This window comes from Caretta caretta, chromosome 4 (genome assembly GCF_965140235.1).
Source record: "Caretta caretta isolate rCarCar2 chromosome 4, rCarCar1.hap1, whole genome shotgun sequence".
Taxonomy (NCBI): domain Eukaryota; kingdom Metazoa; phylum Chordata; order Testudines; family Cheloniidae; genus Caretta; species Caretta caretta.
Genome location: NC_134209.1, coordinates 130,095,717 through 130,117,710, shown reverse-complemented (window position 1 = coordinate 130,117,710; position 21,994 = coordinate 130,095,717). Strand labels below are relative to the sequence as shown.

The 21,994-nt window shown below is 40.4% G+C and overlaps 1 protein-coding gene across 5 annotated transcripts in view; it reads right to left on the bottom strand.

Annotated features, from left to right (window-relative positions):
* The window catches only part of SORCS2 (sortilin related VPS10 domain containing receptor 2), an 843,749-nt gene that overhangs the window by 135,335 nt on the left and 686,420 nt on the right, over window positions 1-21,994 (bottom strand). For all 5 annotated transcript variants that reach the window (XM_048848940.2, XM_075128050.1, XM_075128051.1 and 2 more), the window contains exons 4-5: window positions 16,402-16,566; window positions 8,470-8,543 (exon numbers count right to left, since the gene is read on the bottom strand). In XM_048848940.2, the coding sequence (XP_048704897.2) occupies window positions 8,470-8,543; window positions 16,402-16,566 (239 nt within the window). The remainder of the gene's footprint in view (window positions 1-8,469; window positions 8,544-16,401; window positions 16,567-21,994) is intronic.

The following is a 21,994-nucleotide window of genomic DNA, read 5'->3' as shown; positions in this document are numbered from 1 at the left end:
TAGGACGTGGCAAGGGGAATTCATTATATCATCTTTGAAAATCAATTTGTCAACTGCTCATTCAATGTCCTACCAGGCCAGTGTCCCCTGCTCTGTGTCTACCCCCCGCTCTGTGTCTGCCCCCCATGTTTAAATACTTTTTAATGAAAATATTCTCCCAGCCCATCTCATTTTAATAGCAGTACTGGAGCTGTTTGTCATATTGATCTCAGCACAAAAGTGAAAATAAATATTACCTTAACTGATCAAGCCAAATGTAAGAATGACTGTCCATACAGATTCTTGGATTAACAGTCAAAAGCCTTTCACACAAAATTCAGTGTTACAGACTCAGTGAAATCCTATCTCCACTTCCCCCTCCTTAAGGGCATGACATGTCTGAAATCCCCTTTTTCACTTGGCACTTGAATAGCCAGAAACCCACTACAGTTGACATCCATGATTCCAGCTATGACTGATTACTCACATAGGATTTCATGTTAGGAACTGAACTTTGGTCTCCAGAGTGCAAGAGCTCCTCATAAATAAAGTCTTTTTTTAACCATTCGCGAAAATAAAGAGCCTATATTTTGAAAAATAGATTTCTATAGCACAGGATCGACATACTCCACTTAGTTGAGGAAAATAAATTCTTTAAGGATTGAGATATAGTAATAAAGAAACAATTTCCCTAATTCTAACTGAAAATGAAATAGGGCACATTCCGTAGTCCTTACTCATCAAGAACACGTATGAGGGGAGGACTCCAAGTACAGTATGAGGGGAGGACTCCTGCCTCATACTGAGCAAGCGGGATGATCAGCAAGTTATCTTAAGTGCCTAAACACAAATGCAAGAAGCCTGGGAAACAAGCAGGGAGAACTGGAAGTCTGGCACGGTCAAGGAATTATGATGTGATTGGAATAACAGAAACTTGGTGGGATAACTCACATGACTGGAGTAACATCATGGATGGATATAAACTGTTCAGGAAGGACAAGCAGGGCAGAAAAGGTGGGGGAGTTGCACTGTATGTAAGAGAGAAGTTTGACTGCTCAGAGCTCCGGTATGAAACTGCAGAAAAATCTGAGAGTTTCTGCATTAAGTTTAGAAGTGTGAGCAACAAGGGTGATGCCGTGGTGGGAGTCTGCTATAGACCACTGGACCAGGGGGATGAGGTGGACGAGGCTTTCTTCCGGCAACTCGCAGAAGATACTAGATTGCAGGTCCTGGTTCTCATGGGAGACTTCAATCACCCTGATATCTGCTGGGAGAGCAATACAGCGGTGCACAGACAATCCAGGAAGATTTTGGAAAGGGTAGGGGAAAATTTCCTGGTGCAAGTGCTGGAGGAACCAACTAGGGGCAGAGCTCTTCTTGACCTGCTGCTCACAAACTGGGAAGAATTAGTAGGGGAAGCAAAAGTGGATGGGAACCTGGGAGGCAGTGACCATGAAATGGTCGAGTTCAGGATCCTAACACAAGGAAGAAAGGAGAGCACCAGAATACAGACCCTGGACTTCAGAAAAGCAGACTTTGACTCCCTCAGGGAACTGATGGGCAAGATCCCCTGGGAGAATAACATGAGGGGGAAAGGAGTCCAGGAGAGCTGGCTGTATTTTAAAGAATCCTTATTGAGGTTACAAGGACAAACCATCCCGATGTGTAGAAAGAATAGTAAATATGGCAGGCGACCAACTTGGCTTGACAGTGAAATCCTTGCTTATCTTAAACACAAAAAAGAAGCTTACAAGAAGTGGAAGATTGGACAAATGACCAGGGCGGAGTATAAAAATATTGCTCAGGCATGCAGGAGTGAAATCAGGAAGGCCAAATCACACTTGGAGTTGCAGCTAGCAAGAGATGTTAAGAGTAACAAGAAGGGTTTCTTCAGGTATGTTAGCAACAAGAAGAAAGTCAAGGAAAGTGTGGGCCCCTTACTGAATGAGGGAGGCAAACTAGTGACAGAGGATGTGGAAAAAGCTAATGTACTCAATGCTTTTTTTGCCTCTGTCTTCACAAACAAGGTCAGCTCCCAGACTACTGCACTGGGCAGCACAGCATGGGGAGAAGGTGACCAGCCCTCTGTGGAGAAAGAAGTGGTTCGGGACTATTTAGAAAAGCTGGACGAGCACAAGTCCATATGGCCGGATGCGTTGCATCCGAGAGTGCTAAAGGAGTTGGCGGATGTGATTGCAGAGCCATTGGCCATTATCTTTGAAAACTCATGGTGATCGGGGGAAGTCCCGGATGACTGGAAAAAGGCTAATGTAATGCCCATCTTTAAAAAAGGGAAGGAGGAGGATCTGGGGAACTACAGGCCAGTCAGCCTCACCTCAGTCCCTGGAAAAATCATGGAGCAGGTCCTCAAAGAATCAATTCTGAAGCACTTAAAGGGGAGGAAAGTGATCAGGAACAGTCAGCATGGATTTACCAAGGGCAAGTCATGCCTGACTAACCTAACTGCCTTCTATGACAAGATAACTGGCTCTGTGGATGAGGGGAAAGCAGTGGATGTGTTATTCCTTGACTTTAGCAAAGCTTTTGATACGGTCTCCCAAAGAATTCTTGCCAGAAGGTTAAAGAAGTATGGGCTGGATGAATGGACTATAAGGTGGTCAGAAAGCTGGCTAGATCATTGAGCTCAACGGGTATTGATCGACGGCTCCATGTCTAGTTGGCCGCCGGTATCAAGAGGAGTGCCCCAAGGGTCGGTCCTGGGGCTGGTTTTGTTCAATATCTTTATTAATGATCTGGAGAATGGCATGGACTGCACCCTCAGCAAGTTTGCAGATGACACTAAACTGGGAGAAGCGGTAGATGCGCTGGAGGGTAGGGATAGGATACAGAGGGACCTAGACAAATTAGAGGATCGGGCCAAAAGAAATCTGATGAGGTTCAACAAGGACAAGTGCAGAGTCCTGCACTTAGGACGGAAGAATTCCATGCACCGCTACAGACTAGGGACCGAATGGCTCGGCACCAGTTCTGCAGAAAAGGACCTAGGGGTGACAGTGGACGAGAAGCTGGATATGAGTCAACAGTGTGCCCTTGTTGCCAAGAAGACCAATGGCATTTTGGGATGTATAAGTAGGGGCATTGCCAGCAGATCGAGGGATGTGATCGTTCCCCTCTATTCGACACAGTACTCCAGATGAGGCCCACACTACAAGAAGGATGTGGAAAAATTGGAAAGAGTCCAGTGGAGGGCAACAAAAAGATTAGGGGGCTGGAGCACATGACTTATGAGGAGAGGCTGAGGAAACTGGGATTATTTAGTCTGCAGAAGAGAAGAATGAGGGGGGATTTGATAGCTGCTTTCAACAACCTAAAAGAGGGTTCCAAAGAGGATGGATCTAGGCTGTTCTCAGTGGTAGCAGATGACAGAACAAGGAGTAATAGTCCCAAGTTGCAGTGGGGGAGGTTTAGGTTGGATGTTAGGAAAACTTTTTCACTAGGAAGGTGGTGAAGCACTGGAATGGGTTACCTAGGGAGGTGGTGGAATCTCCTTCCTTAGAGGTTTTTAAGGTCAGGCTTGACAAAGCCCTGGTTGGGATGATTTAGTTGAGGATTGGTCGTGCTTTGAGCAGGGGGTTGGACTAGTTGGCCTCCTGAGGTCCCTTCCAACCCTGATATTCTATTCTATGATTCTATGACTGTCTTGGGGTGAGGTTAGCCCTTGTGTAGACAGCCAACACGCAGCCCATGCATTACTGACGTGTTACTTAAGCAGAACTTAACTGGTGGATAGATCTTGTGCTAGCCTTCTGCACAGAGGTGAATTTCACCCTATATGAGTAAGGTTTGTAGAGTCCAACTCACTGTATGTCAACGGAGTGAGAGGAATCCCAAACTATGAAATTTTCTCCTCTTGGGAATTGTTATTACATTATGTTTTTTATTTTTTAAAATGGGCCTAACCCACAACAGTCACTGAATTCGCTGAGAGTTGTGAGTGCCTCACCTCTTTCAGGACAAGGCCAAATAATGCTATTTCTAGAGAAACCTCCCCACAGTCCCCATCCATAGGTATGCTAAGTACCTGATAAAACACGAGTCAATCAGGGTTAAAATCCATTAAGCTAAATAACTGTAATAAAAACATCCCATTTTGGTTAGGTTTGGTTGGTTTCAGCTTCTGTTCAGCAATAGATCTGGTCAAAAATTTGTGACAAAAGTTTCTGATCAAAGAATGTTTTGTTGAAATTTAAACTTTTCATGGAGAAATGATGATTTTGTTGCAATTTTTCAATTTTCTGAAGTGACACTTTTAAATAAACAAAATATTTCATTTCTTAATGTTAATTTGAAATTAAATAGTTTTGAGTTGATATTTTGACATAAAATGTCCATTGCAAATCTACATTTTATTTTTTCAGGGCACAACATTTTGATTCAACTGAAAAATGTCAAAGTTTTTTTTTTCAATATTTCCAAGCTGGTTTTTTATTATTATTATTCTTAAGTCTTCAAAATGTTTCTTATTTTCTTTCTTATTTTTATCTTATTCTATTTTTCTTCTCAATATTTTGGCTTTTCATCCCCATTGTGGACATTAAAAAAATGTCAAAATACTGGACAGAAATTCCACTTTCTGACGTGCTCTGCTTTGCAACAAGGAGATCTGGAAAAGCCTATCTGCAGCGGAGTAGGCAAAACAAAAAATCTCTGGCTGGATCTTCCAGGGATGGGTCACACTCTCCTTGCCACTGGCTGACTAGTCTGGTTCTGCCTCCTGACCTCTGAACGGAATTGTAGAGGACAGAGCATATGTGGACTTTACTTGGCAGAAGAGTTAATACCACAAACCGAGGGTGAAAAAAAACAAAGAGAACAAGGATAGGTGGGTATGAGGGAGGAGTAGGTAATAAATATAGAACTAAAAGTGACCTTATTAAAACCAGTTTTGTTAACACTAGATGTTAAGATAGTTGAGAAAGAGAAGGGCCAATTTCTCTTCTGGTATAAACAGACACACTTCCATTGATTTCAATAGAGTTTCACCTATTCATCAGCAGTGAATTTAGCTCAATGTTAAGAGAGAGCAAGCTTGATACTTTAGGGTCTGCCAAAGTAAACTTAGTTTAAGGCGTAGTGATGTAATGTCTAACAAGCATGTGATGACCATACACAGTAGAGAGGACTTGAATGATATAATTAAGACTATATGGTATAAGATGTGGAGGTGTACTGTAAACCCAGTCTGTCCTTACCTTTTAGGTACTCCCAGAGTATGAGTGTTTCATATGCAAAGAGTGAAGATGAATTCAGGTTAAGTTGAACAAATGGAACTTTATTAAACCCTTTGCACTGCTCTGTCCACATGGCTGAGTTGCTTCCAGCCTGCGTTCTCTGTTACACTAGACTGGTGTCCTGTCAATAGCAGTCTCTCAGTAAACACGGAACATGGGCCCTCTGACTCTGGTACCACTGATCATCATACATCTTCCCTATTTTCCAAACATTTTAATATAAACACTAAAAAAAATAATTGACACCCAGAGTCCCACAGAGTCCCTTCACCCAGATGTTGCTAGAACATAGCTGAGTTGGAGTCCGGTCTTTACCACAGACTCAGCAGATTACACTGTCTTTGAAATAGTTTGGACTCGTCAGCAGGCAACCACAGTAGGAGTGACCCAGGGAGTGACCTATTTCTGTCTCTCTGTCATCTGTTTTTGAGTCTAGGAAACTATTCTCTGTGGAGCTTCTTCCCCCTCTGCGTGGATGATTCCCCATCTCTACATTCTGTGATGATCTCTGTAGGCTCTCTCTAAGTGTTTTGTCTGCTGGCTTGTAAGTGCCTCCTGTTCTTTTGGATCAATTGTCATATGACCTGGATGAGACTGCACCTCTCTCAGCTCCTTTAGTCCATTCCTTCTGGTGTATGTGTATGTCCATATATATAGTATTTTATATGGTGTGCGTGTATGTGTGTATATACACACACACACCATGCAATATATATAAATATACACAGACTATATACTGTACTACAGAGAGAGAGAGAGAGTGTAACTACTTAGTTTAAATACTGTTACAGTCACCTGTGTTGAATGTGAAGAACAAGCTCTCAAACAAATAAGATTGTGTAGTAATAGTAACCATTATTTATCTAATTTAACCAAAATTTCAGCATTTATAACCTGATTCTGTCTCATTAATTTAGGAAAGTTCCCTATTCAGGAAAATACCTCAGTACAGTACATACTCAACTTTAAGCATGTGCTTAAATCCCACTGAATTTCTGGATTTGTAATGTCTTCCCTACCTTATCGGGGCCCAAGATAGAAGAAATACTCCTAGTTTGTTTGTTTGCTTTTGTAACACTCACTCAGAATTAGCTTTAATTTCTGATATAATGTTCAGTTTGTCATAATCTATCTGCACTAAATATACTTAAAACAGGATAAGAAAACCATCATTAAACAAGTGTGTAGAACAAGGAAGTTCTGATTTCTTTTATAATTGTTATTAATTTGTGTTTCATAATAGCCAAGGATTAAAAAACCACAAGATGATAGAACTACGAGCACATTATAAGTTTTTTCTCTAATTAAAGATAGTGAGCCATACCCCGTCCTGACTTATATACCCTGTGCAACCCCAATGAAGAAAATGGGAAATAAACCAGAGCAGAATTTGGCCCAGAATGTTGCTTCTAAATTTGACTGTATAGGACAAGGTAGCTAAGACAGACTCAAAAGAACCTTCATAACGATGGTTATGTAGGAAGAAGGATCTATCTTACCTTGGAAATTCCCAGCTGATGTGAGTTTTGAATGGAATTTGGCCATTTGTGGCACAAACATACTACTGTGAGCGTCAATGATCAGCCCTACTGTGTGACGGAGTTGTGGGGGGGAAAGGAGCTGGTATTCTTTCTCCCACGCAGGTGAAAAGAGGTCCACCAGAGCTGACACAGGTAGCTGTGACACAAGTAGCTTCCAAGAAGGAAGCAGATCGTGACACAGACTCACAGCTTGCTACCGGTCCCACTTCTGGAGCAGTGCCTCTACACGCTAACTTGCACTTGGGATGGATTGCCAGGTTCCAATCTGACCATGATATTTATATATATATATATATATATATATATATATATATATATAGTATATTATCCTTACTTTATAATCTCCATATTTTACAAAGAGAAACCTCCAATGAAGTGGGTTTTAGCCCACGAAAGCTTATGCTCAAATTAATTTGTTCGTCTCTAAGGTGCCACAAGTCCTCTTGTTCTTTCTCCAAATAAGAAGCTCAGCAGAGTGACTGCTGGGTTGGCCAGGGCCTAGCGCCTCTCCTGTAGAGCACCAGGTTTCAGAGCCCAGGCTCCAGCCCAAGCCTGAACAGCTACACTGCCATTTTTAGCCCTGGAGCACAAACGCCCCACGCCTGAGTCAACTGACTTTTTGCTGCATAGACATACCCCAATTGCCTAAAGAACTTGGGGAGGGGGAACACAGCAAGTGCAGGCACTAGTTAGGAAGGCAGCTGAAATTAGTTAAGTCCATTAGAGTGTAGGCCAACAGCTGGCTAACTCCATAATCTTGAAAGCCAGAGATGACTGCACAAGGATAAAGATACACTGCAATGCAATTCACGCTGTTCAGAAATACCAAAGGAACTATGATGATAAGATCTTTTGGGGAGACACCATGTCTTCCTGTGTGGATAGACAGTGTCTAGCACTTTGTGGGTATGATTGGAATACAAAATAATAATAAATAATGCTAAAATTAGAATTGGATGAAACCCTCTGTATTTTTTATATTAAAGCCCACATGTGGAAGCTGAGATTTTTTTTAGTTTTTTTTTCCCAACAGAATTCAGGCAATTAGTTAAATATAAAATTTGATCACTTCCACAACTGACCACAATTTTTCTACTCTTTTATTTCCATTCTGGAACAAGTCACACATTTTCACAGATTGGCTTTGGGTAACTTTCATAGAAAAGTGGCCATTTTAGTTCAACAAACAGTTTTTTTTCCTCCCTGGGAAAACAACCCACCATATTTGTGGAAAGACAGCAAATGTTTTGCCAATTGGACAAAAACATGATATTTCACTTGCTTCCCAATCAATGAACATTTTTCTATACAGATGTAGATAATGCCAGATTCAGCCTTTAACTTTATAGATTTTTCCCTTGAGATTGATACATCTGGCTTCTAGAGATCACTTTTATCTGTAAAATGAAGTGCAGTTTGAGTAGACATTAAAATTCTCTCTAAACCAACGTCACTAGATCACAGTACTGAAAACTCTTACATTCGATTCAATTGGGGCTCCTTGCCTGAATAAGTATGAGTCTGAATTTGCAAGACTGGACCCAGGTGAACAGGAGACTAGAATTGCCCCTGCAAAAGATGTCAAATTTGTTTTATTATCCTTCCTCCTGCCTCAGGAAACACTTAGGAGGAATAGTATCAGATACTTTTTCCTTTCATGTGTTCATTGGAGACTAACAACAATGTATGCCTCTTACCAAAAAATATGGTCTTTTGACACTCGTTCCTGCAGAAGAGTCCATTTTTTCCCCAAGTCAACTGACACATAGAGCTTCAAAGAAAAAAGAAAAATATTAGCTGGTAGAGCACTGCTAACAGTTTAAATTTTAAAAGACAGTGGCTAACCAAGGGACTTTGAAATAAGCTATTAAAAGGACAGATTTCACGTAAATCAAAGTCAGTTCAAGGAATTTTCTAGAATGCTTTCCAAAGCAATAACATTTGAATCTTTTTGATCAAGTGAAACGAAGACAAACTTCCTTAACATTAATATATACACACAAAAATTTATATACACACACACAATATATATATATATATATATAAATAAGAGTGAAACACTCTGTCAATGACATCTTGTTTCCCATGAAAACAATGTACAATTTCATTTTGGAGCAGACTGTTGCTTACCCTGCTGTGATTGTTCAAGAGGAAGGAGTACAAGGGAATTTTTCCTCCCTTGGTTCTTCCCACACAGGGGCCAGCCAATTACAAATGCTCAAGGCCCCAATTCTGCAAAGCTTAAAATTAGGGCTGTCGATTAATCGCAGTTAACTCCCATGATTAATTCAAAAAAATTAATCGCACTGTTAAACAATAGAATACCAATTGAAATGTATTACATATTTTTGGACGTTTTTCTACATTTTCAAATATATCGATTTCAAATACAACACAGAATACAAAGTTTACAGTGCTCACTTTATATTATTTTTTATTACAAATATTTGCACTGTAAAAATGATAAACAAAAGAAATATTATTTTTCAATTCACCTGTACGAGTACTGTAGTGCAATCTCTTAATCATGAAAATGCAACTTACAAATGTAGGGGTTTTTTGTTACATAACTGCACTCACAAACAAAACAACGTAAAACTTTAGGACCTACAAGTCCATTCAGCCCTATTTCTTGTTCAGCCAATCGCTGAGAGAAACAAGTTTGTTTACATTTACGGGAGATAATACTACCCACTTCTTAATTACAATGTCACCTGAACTTTTGCATGGCACTGTTGTAGCCAGCGTCGCAAGGTATTTACACGCCAGATGCATTAAAGATTTATATGTCCCTTGGTGCTTCAACCAGTTTTACATTATTTTATTTTTGAATGCAGGGGTTTTTTTGTACATAAATTCTACATTTGTGAGTTCAACTTTCATGTTAAGAGATTGCACTACAGTACTTGTATCAGGTGAATTGAAAAATATTATTTCTTTTGTTTTTTACAGTGCAAATATTTGTAATAAAAAATATAAAGTAAGCACTGTACACTTTGTATTCAGCATTGTAACTGAAATCAATATATTTGAAAATGTAGAAAACATTCAAAAATATTTAAATAAATGGTATTCTATTATTGTTTAACAGTGCGATTAATCGCGATCAATTTTTTTAATTGCTTGACAGCCTTACTTAAAATGCTTGCTTAACAGGGATCCTAATAAGCACAGAGACTGCTCCCTGATTGCACCCCAAGGAGCAACAGCTACCTCAAAAGAGGTAAGGTGGAGATGGCAGGGGATGGGCCAGGACCTTCCTCCCTTCCTCTGCACTGGTCACAGTTGGTAACACTGGGTTTGGTTTCTTTCCCACCACAGTTAATTTCAGAAATTAATGTGCTAATAACAACAAGAACACTGAGACAAGGAATGTCAGTAGCACAGATATAATTCTCTTTCCATGACATGCGCAATACATAACACTATTCATTCAAAGACTACCTTATTTCAATCAGAACCTTCAGAATGCATTCTCCTCATAGATTCGTAGATACAAAGGTCAGAAGGGACCATTATGAACTTCCAATCTGACCTCCTGCACAATGCAGGCCACAGAATTTCACCCACCCACTCCTGTGAAAAACATCTCACCTATGCCTGAGCTACTGAAGTCCTCAAATCGTGGTTTAAAGACTTCAAGGAGCAGAGAATCCTCCAGCAAGTGACCCATGCCCCATGCTACAGAGGAAGGCAAAAAAGCTCCAGGGCCTCTTCCAATCTGCTCTGGAGGAAAATTCCTTCCCGAACCAAATGTGGCGATCAGCTAAACCCTGAGCATACGGGCAAGATTCACCAGCCAGATACTACAGAAAATTCTTTCCTGGATAACTCAGATCCCACCCCATCTAACATTCCATCACAGGCCATTAGGCGTATTTACCATGAATATTTAATTACCAAAATCATGTTATCCCATCATACCACCTCCTCCATAAACTTATCGAGTTTAATCTTAAAGCCAGATAGATCTTTTGCCCCCACTGCTTCCCTTGGAAGGCTATTCCAAAACTTCAATCCTCTGATGGTTAGAAACCTTCATCTAATTTCAAGACGAAACTTCCTGGTGGCCAGTTTATATCCATTTGTTCTTGTGTCCACATTGGTACTGAGCTTAAATAATTCCTCTCCCTTTCCGGTATCTATCCCTCTGATATATTTATAGAGAGCAATCATATCTCCCCTCAACCTTCTTTTAGTTAGGCTAAACAAGCCAAGCTCCTTGAGTCTCCTTTCATAAGACAAGTTTTCCATTCCGCGGATTATCTTAGTAGCCCTTCTCTGTACCTGTTCCAGTTTGAATTCATCCTTCTTAAACATGGGAGACCAGAACTGCACACAGTATTCCAGGTGAGGTCTCACCAGTGCCTTGTATAACGGTACTAAAACCTCCTTATCCCTACTGGATCCTCTCCTGATGCATCCCAAGACTTTTTTCACAGCCATATCACACTGGCGGCTCATAGTCATCCTATGATCAAGTAATACTCCAAGGTCTTTCTCCTCCTCTGTTACTTCTAATTGATGCATCCCCAGCTTATAACTAAAATTCTTGTTATTAATCCCTAAATGCATAACCTTACACTTCTCACTATTAAATTTCATCCTATTATTATTACTCCAGTTTACAAGGTTATCCAGATCCTCCTGTATGATATCCCTGTCCTTTTCTAAATTGGCAATACCTCCCAGCTTTGTATCATCCGCAAATTTTATTAGTACACTCCCACTTTTTGTGCCGAAGCCAGCAATAAAAAGATTAAATAAGATTGGTCCCAAAACTGATCCTTGAGGAACTCCACTGCTAATCTCCCTCCAGCCTGACAGTTCACCTTTCGGTAGGACCCGCTGTAGTCTCCTCTTTAACCAATTCCTTATCCACCTTTCAATTTTCATATTGATCCCCATCTTTTCCAATTTAACTAATAATTCCCCATGTGGCAGGGTATCAGATGCCTTACTGAAAACTAGGTAAATTAGATCCACTGCATTTCCTTTGTCTAAAAAATCTGTTACTTTCTCAAAGAAGGAGATCAGGTTGGTTTGGCAGGATCTACCTTTTGTAAAACTATGTTGTATTTTGTCCCATTTACCATTGACTTCAATGTCCTTAACTACTTTCTCCTTCAAAATTTTTTCCAAGACCTTACATACTATAGATGTCAAACTAACAGACCCGGATCACTTTTTTTCCGTTTCTTGAAAATAGGAACTATGTTAGCAATTCTCCAATCATACGGTACAACCCCTGAGTTTACAGATTCATTAAAAATTCTTACTAATGGGCTTGCAATTTTGGGTGCCAATTCCTTTAATATTTTTGGATGAAGATTATCTGGGCCCCCCGATTTAGTCCCATTAAGCTGTTTGAGTTTCACTTCTACCTCAGATATGGTAATATCTACTTCCATACCCTCATTCCCATTTGTCATGCTACCGTTACCCCTAAGATCCTCTTTAGCCTTATTAAAGACTGAGACAAAGTATTTGTTTAGATATTGGGCCATGCCTAGATTATCCTTGACCTCCACTCCATCCTCAGTGTTTAGCGGTCCCACTTCTTCTTTCTTTGTTTTCTTCTTATTTATATGACTATAGAACCTTTTACTATTGGTTTTAATTCCCTTTGCAAGGTCCAACTCTACTTGACTTTTAGCCTGTCTCACTTTATCCCTGCATGTTCTGACCTTTGTAGCTATAAAGTAACCCCAGCACAGCTTTAAGAAGTCAGATATACACAGACATTGAAGTCCCTTGTATTTGTTATTTCATTTAATTTACACATCACTGGGTTCCTTCCCCCCCGCCATATTTCAGATGAAAATCATAGGGAAAACTTCTCCCTTTCAATGTAAGGCCTCATTTATCTGTTAAGGCACAGTCTGTGCTGCAGTGCAGAGCCTCACAGGGAATACTAAGAAAGACACTTGTTTGTAACAGGAGAGGCACAAGTGAAAGTGATGAGTCCATTATGTACATATTGCCCTTTTATTATGGATATTACATACTGTGTAATTTACTATGACAAAGTTCCCGCTCTACTTTGGTGGGTCTTGCGCTTATTGGTGGATTTGCTCGCCTTGGAGCTTCACAACAGCCCTCAGCTTGGCCATTTTTCTGAACCCACAGTCCAGGTCAACTCCTCTTGTGTCCGACGAGGATTTGGGGGGAAGCTGGGCCCGCCCTCTACTCTGGGTTCCAGCCCAGGGCCCTGTGGAATGTAGCTGTCTAGAGTGCCTCCTGGAACAGCTGTGCGACAGCTACAACTCCCTGGGCTACTTCCCCATGGCCTCCTCCCAACACCTTCTTTATCCTCACCATAGGACCTTCCTCCTGGTCTCTGATAATGCTTGTACACCTCAGTCCTCCAACAGTCCATATTCTCACTCTTAGCTCCTAGCAACTCTTGCTCCCAGCTCCTCACACGCACACCACAAACTGAAGTGAGCTCCTTTTTAAAACCCAGGTGCCCTGATTAGCCTTCCTTAATTGATTCTAGCAGCTTCTTGATTGGCTGCAGGTGTTCTGATTTATCAGCCTGTCTTAATTGTCTCCAGAAGGTTCCTGATTGTTCTGGAACCTTCCCTGTTACCTTACCCAGGGAAAAGGGACCTACTTAGCCTGGGGCTAATATATCTGCCTTCTATTACTCTCCTATAGCCATCTGGCCCGACCCCGTTACACTACATATTTAAGAATGTACAGTTACGCACTGTATTAATTTTTGTAATTAGAAATAATATGAACGGCCAAAGAACAACACTATCCAACTATCATGCATTATAATGCATAGTAGCAGGGCTTTGTCCCATGGAAATGTGAAGTAAAGTGACCAGAATAGGAGACAATGTATTGTGGATATTCACTGTACAGGGTGTTGCTGTTTACGGTATAAATTATAGGCGGTATTAGGCTGCATATATGACATAGGAAATGCATGTAATGGGAAAAGGGACATACCATTCTGTCTATGAATTTGGTGAAAGCATCTCTGGAATACCACCAGCCTTTATCAGTCAGAAAGACACAATGAAGAGAGTTCAGGGGAGAACAACAATTGGTAAGGATGTGAATTGGAATGACTTGCTAAGGATTAGAAAAATGGAGAAGATATATAATTTGGCATAGATGTATCCTATACAAATATGTAGAGGTTGGCCAAAAAACAACTAAATGAACACAAAGTTGAAGAGTTTAAAACACCAAGAATGGAAGGAATAATTTATCATAATAAAAAGAGGTATATCTAGGAGTAATGAGCTAGACCCCATTTCAGCAAGGTATTTAAGAATGTGTTTAACTTAAATTCAGTAAGACTACTCAACATACTTAAATTTATGCATGTGCTAAAATATCATGCTGAAGCAGGCCCTAAATGAGAGAAAACTCTGGCTCATCGTGTATTTTATTTTTGATTACCCATGACAAAAATCAAATTTGAAATTAGATTTGTGGTATAAGTTGTATTAATGGAAAAGGCAAAACTTTCAGTTTCAGCAAAGACTTCTGAATTAGTTTTTATTCTGTTAATTACCAGCCTTGCACTAAATTAGTATAGTCACTTTTTATAAGGCCACAGAATACAGAAGTTCAGGTTTTCTCCCCACCCTCACACAGTTTTCAAAGAAACAATTAAAATCTCCTGTGATCCCTGTCAAGTCTTAAAAGTGAAATCAAGCATTTATATTGTCTCAGTGAACAACTGATTGATGTTCATTATTATTTTGATAGCCAAAAAAAGAAAGTAAGCCAGTAAGTGGATTAACCCAACCGCACTGACTAGATCTGTATTCATTTACAGAGTGTCAGTTAGAGATTGGAGCTTTATTTAAATAAAATACAGGGTACTCAATAGAAGAACAATCCAGGTTTTGCTATATAAAGTAGGTACTAAATCAAGCCAGAAATCATGAGAATATTGAGATGCTCCAGGAGACAGAAGCTTACAGATTGCTATTTGTCAAAGAGCCCAATCCTGCATTTCTTGTGCACTCAAAAATGCTACTGCAAGTAATGGGTTGATTAGAAAGCTTCTTCTCAGTTTATCCAAATTGTTTGAACTTCTTGGGTCTGCAAATTTAGGCTGTAAAAATGAGAGAGCTTGTTCTCATGAGTTTTCTGATACATCTTTCTTTCACTTAGGAAATATAATTATAAAACTCTAGGATCCAGACTATGATCCAGACTCTCAAGGAGTATGTTACCTCTGGGGCCATGGATTTCAACACAGTGATTCTCTTTTTATGCCACTTCTGAACTTTGCCCTCCACCTCTTCCTTCTCTCTACCCCTCGTCTCTACCTCTGAATTTCTCTCTTCTACTCTTTTTAGGACAAATCCTGCAGTCCTTACTCAAGATTTACACAGGCAAATCTCCCCTTCCAGCCAATGATAGCTTTTCTCACATACATCTTGAGTAAAGACTGCACGATTTGGTCTTTTATGTCCCTATGATTCACTGCTTTAATTGTAAGACTGATAGAAAGGAAAGATCTATTAGATCACCTAATCCTTCTCGTGGCCAATACAGGATTGTTACTTATTGCACATTTTCTAGTGTTTTGTTCAGTCTAATTTTAATCGGCACTTCCACCACTTCCCTTAGTAGATTATTCCACCAGAAACGCAACTGAAAACAGAGGTTTCCACAATGAAGGCTTTTGTGCTGTATTTTCCCCACGTAAATATTTTTGCTGTTGTCAAATTTTCAAAACATTTTTGTATGTTAGTTAGGACCTAAAACTGACTTAACAAAACAAAGAAATCCACCATGATATTTGTAAGGCAGAAACAGTCAAAGCTGTCATTAGTTCTTCTAGATGTAGCCTTGTTTTCAAATAGTGGAACAGCATGAACCACTGGTGATCAGCTGAGCATAGCTTTAGATTCAATTCCTGAAAGGTAGCTCAATGAAACTTCAGTAATATCTATGCAATACTTTACTGTAGAATGAACAACTTGCTCTCTACTCCCTTCATCACATCAGCAAGATAAACTCTCCATACATGGTGACAAAGCTTAAAGGGCCTGATTCTGATCTCACTCAGTGTTGCACATATCAGGAGTAATAATAGAGTTATGTCAATACAAACCAAGAGTAAGACAGACCAGAATCAGGGCCACAATCTCTATGATTTTACAGCTTTAGCTCTGGTGCTATGAAAAAATATTGCATATACATTTTTACTGGATTATGTGCTCAATTGCAGGTGTTTACATTAACACATCCAGAAAAATGCCATAAATCTTTATACTTTAAGTAGCAGTAATCCAGAACACTACTGAAAGTCTACAAATAATTTGATATGACTTCTAAATCTGTACGTGGTCTGAATACTTCAAAGAAAGCATTCTTCTACTTTTCTACAGATCTACTGTTTCCACGGAATCTTATTCTGCTTTACACCTAAACAAAGGTTTATTTCATTTTATTTTATTTTACAACCAAGAATGGCTTTGGAGCCAATATTTCAGCTCAGTTAACTTTCTACTATACTTTCAGCATTTCAGGAACTGGGTATTCCTTCACCTTAGGCAACTCATGTTATATAAACCTAATCAGCAAGTCATGACAATTTGATTAGGTTAATACGAAACATTGTGTGATGGTCAAGAACACCCAAGCTTTACCTTGCCTTCCTTGGTGTAAGCAATCACCTTATCCTCATCTTTTGGGTGAAAAATCAGGGTTTCCACAAAGAAGGTAATGGGCTGCTTTTGAAAAGTGGCTCCTTCATCCATGCTCATGAAAAGGCTCTGGTCCCGGTCATTATGTGAAGAACTCACAAGAATTATCTAAAAACGAAAAAGGGTAATACATTTAAGAACACTGTTTCTATATAAAGAATTTTTCAATGCCAATATTAGAAGGCAACGCAGTATTATTTCTGTTGCATAAATGTAGGAGATGGTAGGAATTAGGCACCACACTGTGGTTGAGATTTTCAAAGCCATCTAGGGGATTTGAACACCCAGTTTCCATTAATTTCCTGAGCAGGTGCCAGGCTCCATAAACTTTCAAATCAGTCCAAGCTGATTATACTAAGCACCTTACAGGTTTGTACCCAAAGTATCTACCTGATATCTAGGTTTGCCAACTTTCTTATCACACAAAACCAAACACCATTGTCCCAACCCCTACCCTGTGTCTCCTGCCCTGCCCCTTCTTTAAGGCCCCGCCCTCGCTCACTCCATCCCCCCTCCCTCCATTGCTCGCTCTCCCCCACTATCACTAACTTTCACTGAGCTGGGGCAGGGGGTTGGGGTGTGGGAGGGGGTGAGGGCTCTGGGGTGGGGCTGGGATGAGAGGTTTGGGATGCATGAGGGGGCTCTGGGCTGAGGCTGAGGGGTTCGGGATGCAGGAGCGGGTTCCAGGTTGGGGTGCGGGCTCCGGCTTGGGGTGCAGGCTCTGGGGTGGGGCTGGGGATGAGGGGTTTGGGGTGCAGCAGGGGGCTCAGGGCTGGGGCAAGGGGTTAGGGTGCAAGGTGCAGGCTCTGGCCAATGGGCACTTACCTCAGGCAGCTCCCGGAAGTCAGTGGCATGTCTGGCTCCTAGGCAGAGGGGCCAGGGGGCTCTGCACACTGTCTGCAACCACAGGCGCCGTCCTTGCAGCTCCCACTGGCCATGGTTCCCAGCCAATGGGAGTTGCGGAGCTGGTGCTCGGGGGAGGGGCAGCGTGCAGAGAGCCTGTGGCCACCCCTGCGCCTAGGAATCAGACATGCCAGCCACTTCTGGGAGCCGCAGGAAGCCGGCCTTAGCCCCACTGTGCTGCTGACTGGTCTTTTAGCGGCCTGATCAGCAGTGCTGACCAGGGTCCCTTTTTGATCGGGTGTTCCTGTCAGAATGGGTGCCTGGCAACCCTACACATATCTCAAAGCTATTGAGTTTAAACCCGTTATTTCTATTGCGGTCCTTGTCCCAGGGTTGATAAAGCCACTTGCAGGAGCTCCAACTACTGAGGAAGGAGTAATTCTAGTAATATCTTGTTTAATGTGACCATTTAAATAGCTAATCCTTTTGTGTAGTGAAGCTATTTTTATAAACAAATGGCTTGCTTAATCACTGCTGTAACTAAATTGAAGTTAATAGAGACACACCAGGGATGAAACTGGTCTGTAACATCCTCATATGGCTGAACAGTGCTCTCTCTGTTTGGATCAGATAGCAATCTCACTTTGATGCTTTGCAAAAATAAATGCCAGTCAATTATCTGCATTTCCTTTTTATCTCAGGATATTACTTTGACTCAAACCTAATAAAAGTTGCAGCTGCTGGCTGTCTGATTGCATGGACTTCATATAGGGCTTTCAGTAACAAAGAAATATTTTCGTTGCAGAATCTAATAAGAATCAAACTCCTTTCAGTTTCTTCACCCTCAAAGCCTGCCAGAATCTTACAGCATGGCTTTTGAAAATGGCATTGTGAGGTTCCATTTGTAGCATGTCTCCAGATCAAATGTACTCCGCTTGTAAATAAAAAGATTATTTTACTAACCGCTAGCCCAGCAAATGCAACATGGAATTTCAAAGTCCAGCTGTGTTCTTTCTGGCTCACACATCAACAACAACACAAATTTTGCAATTAAAACAATTAAAATATTCAGTTGATCATGCACAAGTCAGCAGAGAATCCTGATCTCTCTCCCATAGTTATGGTGGCTCTGCATTGCAAACAAGAGTGAATGGTAGTCAGCAGTGGAAGCAGAAATGACAACACACACACTCAGGGAGCATCTATTGAGAACGTAAGAATGGCCATACTGGGTCAGATCAAAGGTCCACCTAGCCCAGTATCCTCTCTTCTGATAGTGGCCAATGCCAGGTGCTTCCGAGGGAATGAACAGAACAGACAATCATCAGTGATCCATTCCCTGTCATCTATTCCCAGCTTGTGGCAAACAGAGGCGAGGGACACCATCCCTGCCCATCCTGGCTAATAGCCATTGATGGACTTATCGTCCTTGAGCTTATCTAGTTCTTTTTTGAACCCTGTTATAGTCTTGGCCTTCACAACATCCTCTGGCAAAGAGTTCCACAGGTTGACTGTGCCTCGCGTAAAGCACAATAGTACTTTACTTAGGCCTACTCCACACTAATGCTGTAAGTCGATGTAAGTTATGCTAGTTAAGTTATGTACATTACATAACTTAAGTTGAAGTAACTTACATTGCCTTAAAGCTCTTCCATCGACGTAGCTTCTGCCTCTCGTTGAGGTGGATTAATTAAGTCGACAGCAGAACGCTCTCCCATCGACTTATTGTGTCTTCACCAGACCCATTAAATCGATGAAGCTGCGTTGATTGCAGTGGCAGCAATTTAGCACATACTAGGCGTCGGTCACTTTTTGGAGTAGAACTGCAGTTTAAAAAATTGGACTCCCTGGTAAACTTGCACAGATACAACAGCTGGCCTGAGCTTTTATTGCCTCTGTTCCTCAGCAAGAAATTTGTAAATAGGTTATTCACAGGCCCAGATTCAATAGGATATGTAAGTACATGCTTAACTTTAAGCATATGAGCATTCCCATTTACTTGTACACAGACAGTCAATGGGATTTTTCGTGTGCTTAAAGTAACGCATGAAGTGCTTTGCTGAATAGAGATGGTCTTATAGGCTCAAGTACTTTGCTGAATTGGGGCCATCCTGCATACACCCCTAGGATCACACACTAATTCTTTTTCTCAGTTTTAACAAAACATTTCAAGCATATGAGGCCACATCCCGCTTGCCTTGTTCATATAACTAATCCATTGAAGTAAGCAGGATGTAGCCTATAACCAGCATAAGATTCTGTATTGTTTAATGTTATGATTTACATGGGAGTGTGAAATATGCAATTTTTATGTGAATCTATAAGGGGAGGTTATAGAAATGTTATCTTTACAAATTTTACCTTTCATTCTCATCACACCTTAATGTCTTTTTTTTTCTCTTTAGGTGTCTATAAACTCTGAGTAAAGCATTTTGTGATCCCCTGTAAGGACACAATATTCAAATAAAATGTATTTAATTGTATAAATTGAAGCAGCACTGGCCAATGTGCAGCTCATGAGCCAAATATGGTCCCAAAAGAGTTCTATACCATAAAATTGCATTTCCTTAATAAAGATGGAGCACTGCATATCAGGACCAGTATTCTATATGGACCACACCTTGGTATTAAAGCTGAATGCAGCTATAATGTGCTTCTTTGTATGTTTCACCAACTTTCTCACAGGTTACTAATGTAATTCTCAGGGGCAGCCCTAGACTAGCTGCCAGCAACTGGCACCCTAGGCGAACCATGCAATCGGTGCCCCCCACCCCCAAACCCCAAGGGTAGATCTAGGCTGAGGTTTTTGGTAAACTGGGAAACATTTTGTCCCTTTTCTCCTTTTAATGTTTTTTAAGCTTTTTTTTTTTTTTTTTTTTAAACAGAGGCTTAATTATTCGGTTTGTCCATCCGTCTGTCCAACCAATGTTTCTGAGATCAGATAAAATAGAGACACGAAATTTTCAGAATAGATTTGTACACGACAGCTAGGTGGTATTTCAGTCCAATTTCAAATGAAAATGCATTAGAAGTGTTTCGTCCTTCATATGAAAACTGCTGTTTCTTTTGCCAAATGCGAACTGGCTCTGGTTCAAATTCTGTCGGAAAGTCTATTTCTTCAGCAAGTTCGAGAGAATCTACCAGTGTTCTTTCGAACCCTTCATCACTTCTGAATTCCTCCAGAATATTTTTAGTTTGCTGCAGTTTTTGAATAGCAGAATGTATGTTCAAATTCTTTTCCTGAAGCTGCTTACTAATGAGGTTAATCTCGAAAAGGATATTATACCACAAAATGAGTGAAGTCACAAATTTGAACTTGGAAAGGCCATTTGCAAGAGCTTCTGCATCTGAATGTGCCGCATTGCCAGATGATCCAGGAAAGGTAGTATCATCAGAAATTTCAATTAGGACATCATAAATGTTTCCAAGTTCATAGCAAAGAGGCTTCAAAGCATCAGTGTCACTCTCCCATCTTCTCTAAGTTGTTTCACTGTTAGAGAATTCACATGGCGAGTCAGAATCTCCCAACGGCATGTTGAGCCTGAGAAAAAAAAACACATAAACACATTGCACCAGGTCAAAGAAACTGCTTGCCTCCAAACAGCATCTAGCAGCATCATTGACAACCAAATTCAGAGAATGCACACTGCAAGGAACGAAAAAGGCCCTAGGATTGTTTTCCATCATTCATTGTCTTTACCCTTCATATTACTCCCATCATCATAGCCTTATCCACGTAAGTTTTCAACAGATAATGACATTGTTTTAAGCTCTTGTAGAATATTTCAGTCATAAATGCTCCAGCCATATCCTTCAGTGTATGAGACCCAAAAAATGTTCCTTTATGAGCACTTCAGCATTATCTTCATCTGCAGACTTTTCCATATCCACAAAACGAATGATCATTGTCATTTGTTCAACATGACTCACATCTGGTGTACAGTCCAGTATTATTGAAAAGTATTTTGCAGAATGCGCAGCTTCTACAATTTTATTTTTAATGGCATTTCCTAGGATTTGAATCAGTTCAGTCTGCATATTTTTTTCTAAGTAAATGAACCTATGTTTCATGATTGGTTATTTTACGCAGATGCTCCTTCATGACTGGATCAAACAAAGCTAGGTATTCAACAAATTTTAAAGAGTTTCCATTACTTGGCATGTATAATTTTTCATTTCTACCGCGGCTGCGGAATGCTAGATTTTGCCCACCAAGAACTCTCACTAACACAATCAGATGCTCTAATATTTGTTGCCAATATTCTTCTTTTTCCTTGATCACATGTAAATTTTCTTCATCGATTGTTTTTCCTTTTTTCAATCGTAATTCAAGTTCTTTCCAATTTTGAAAACATTCCAAATGTTCTGTACTTCTTTCTTGTGAAGAGAGAATGGAAGATATGTTTTTCTAGTCCTTTGAACCATTTTCAGTAAGTGATGTACCAATTGCTTGATTTCTAAACAACTTGCAGCAAAAGCAAAACACAGAGTCCTTTGACACTGAATATTGTAACCAGTTTCAATGAATTTCTTCCCCATTAACAAGTTTACTCTTGTAATGCTGAGCAGAGAATTTTCTTTTATTTCCAACCTTAGGGAAGGGAAATTCATGAACTTGTTCGGGTCCATGTTCCATGAGAATTTACCGGACACGGTCATCACATCTGGGCCATGGAGCTGGGTCCCCATACTG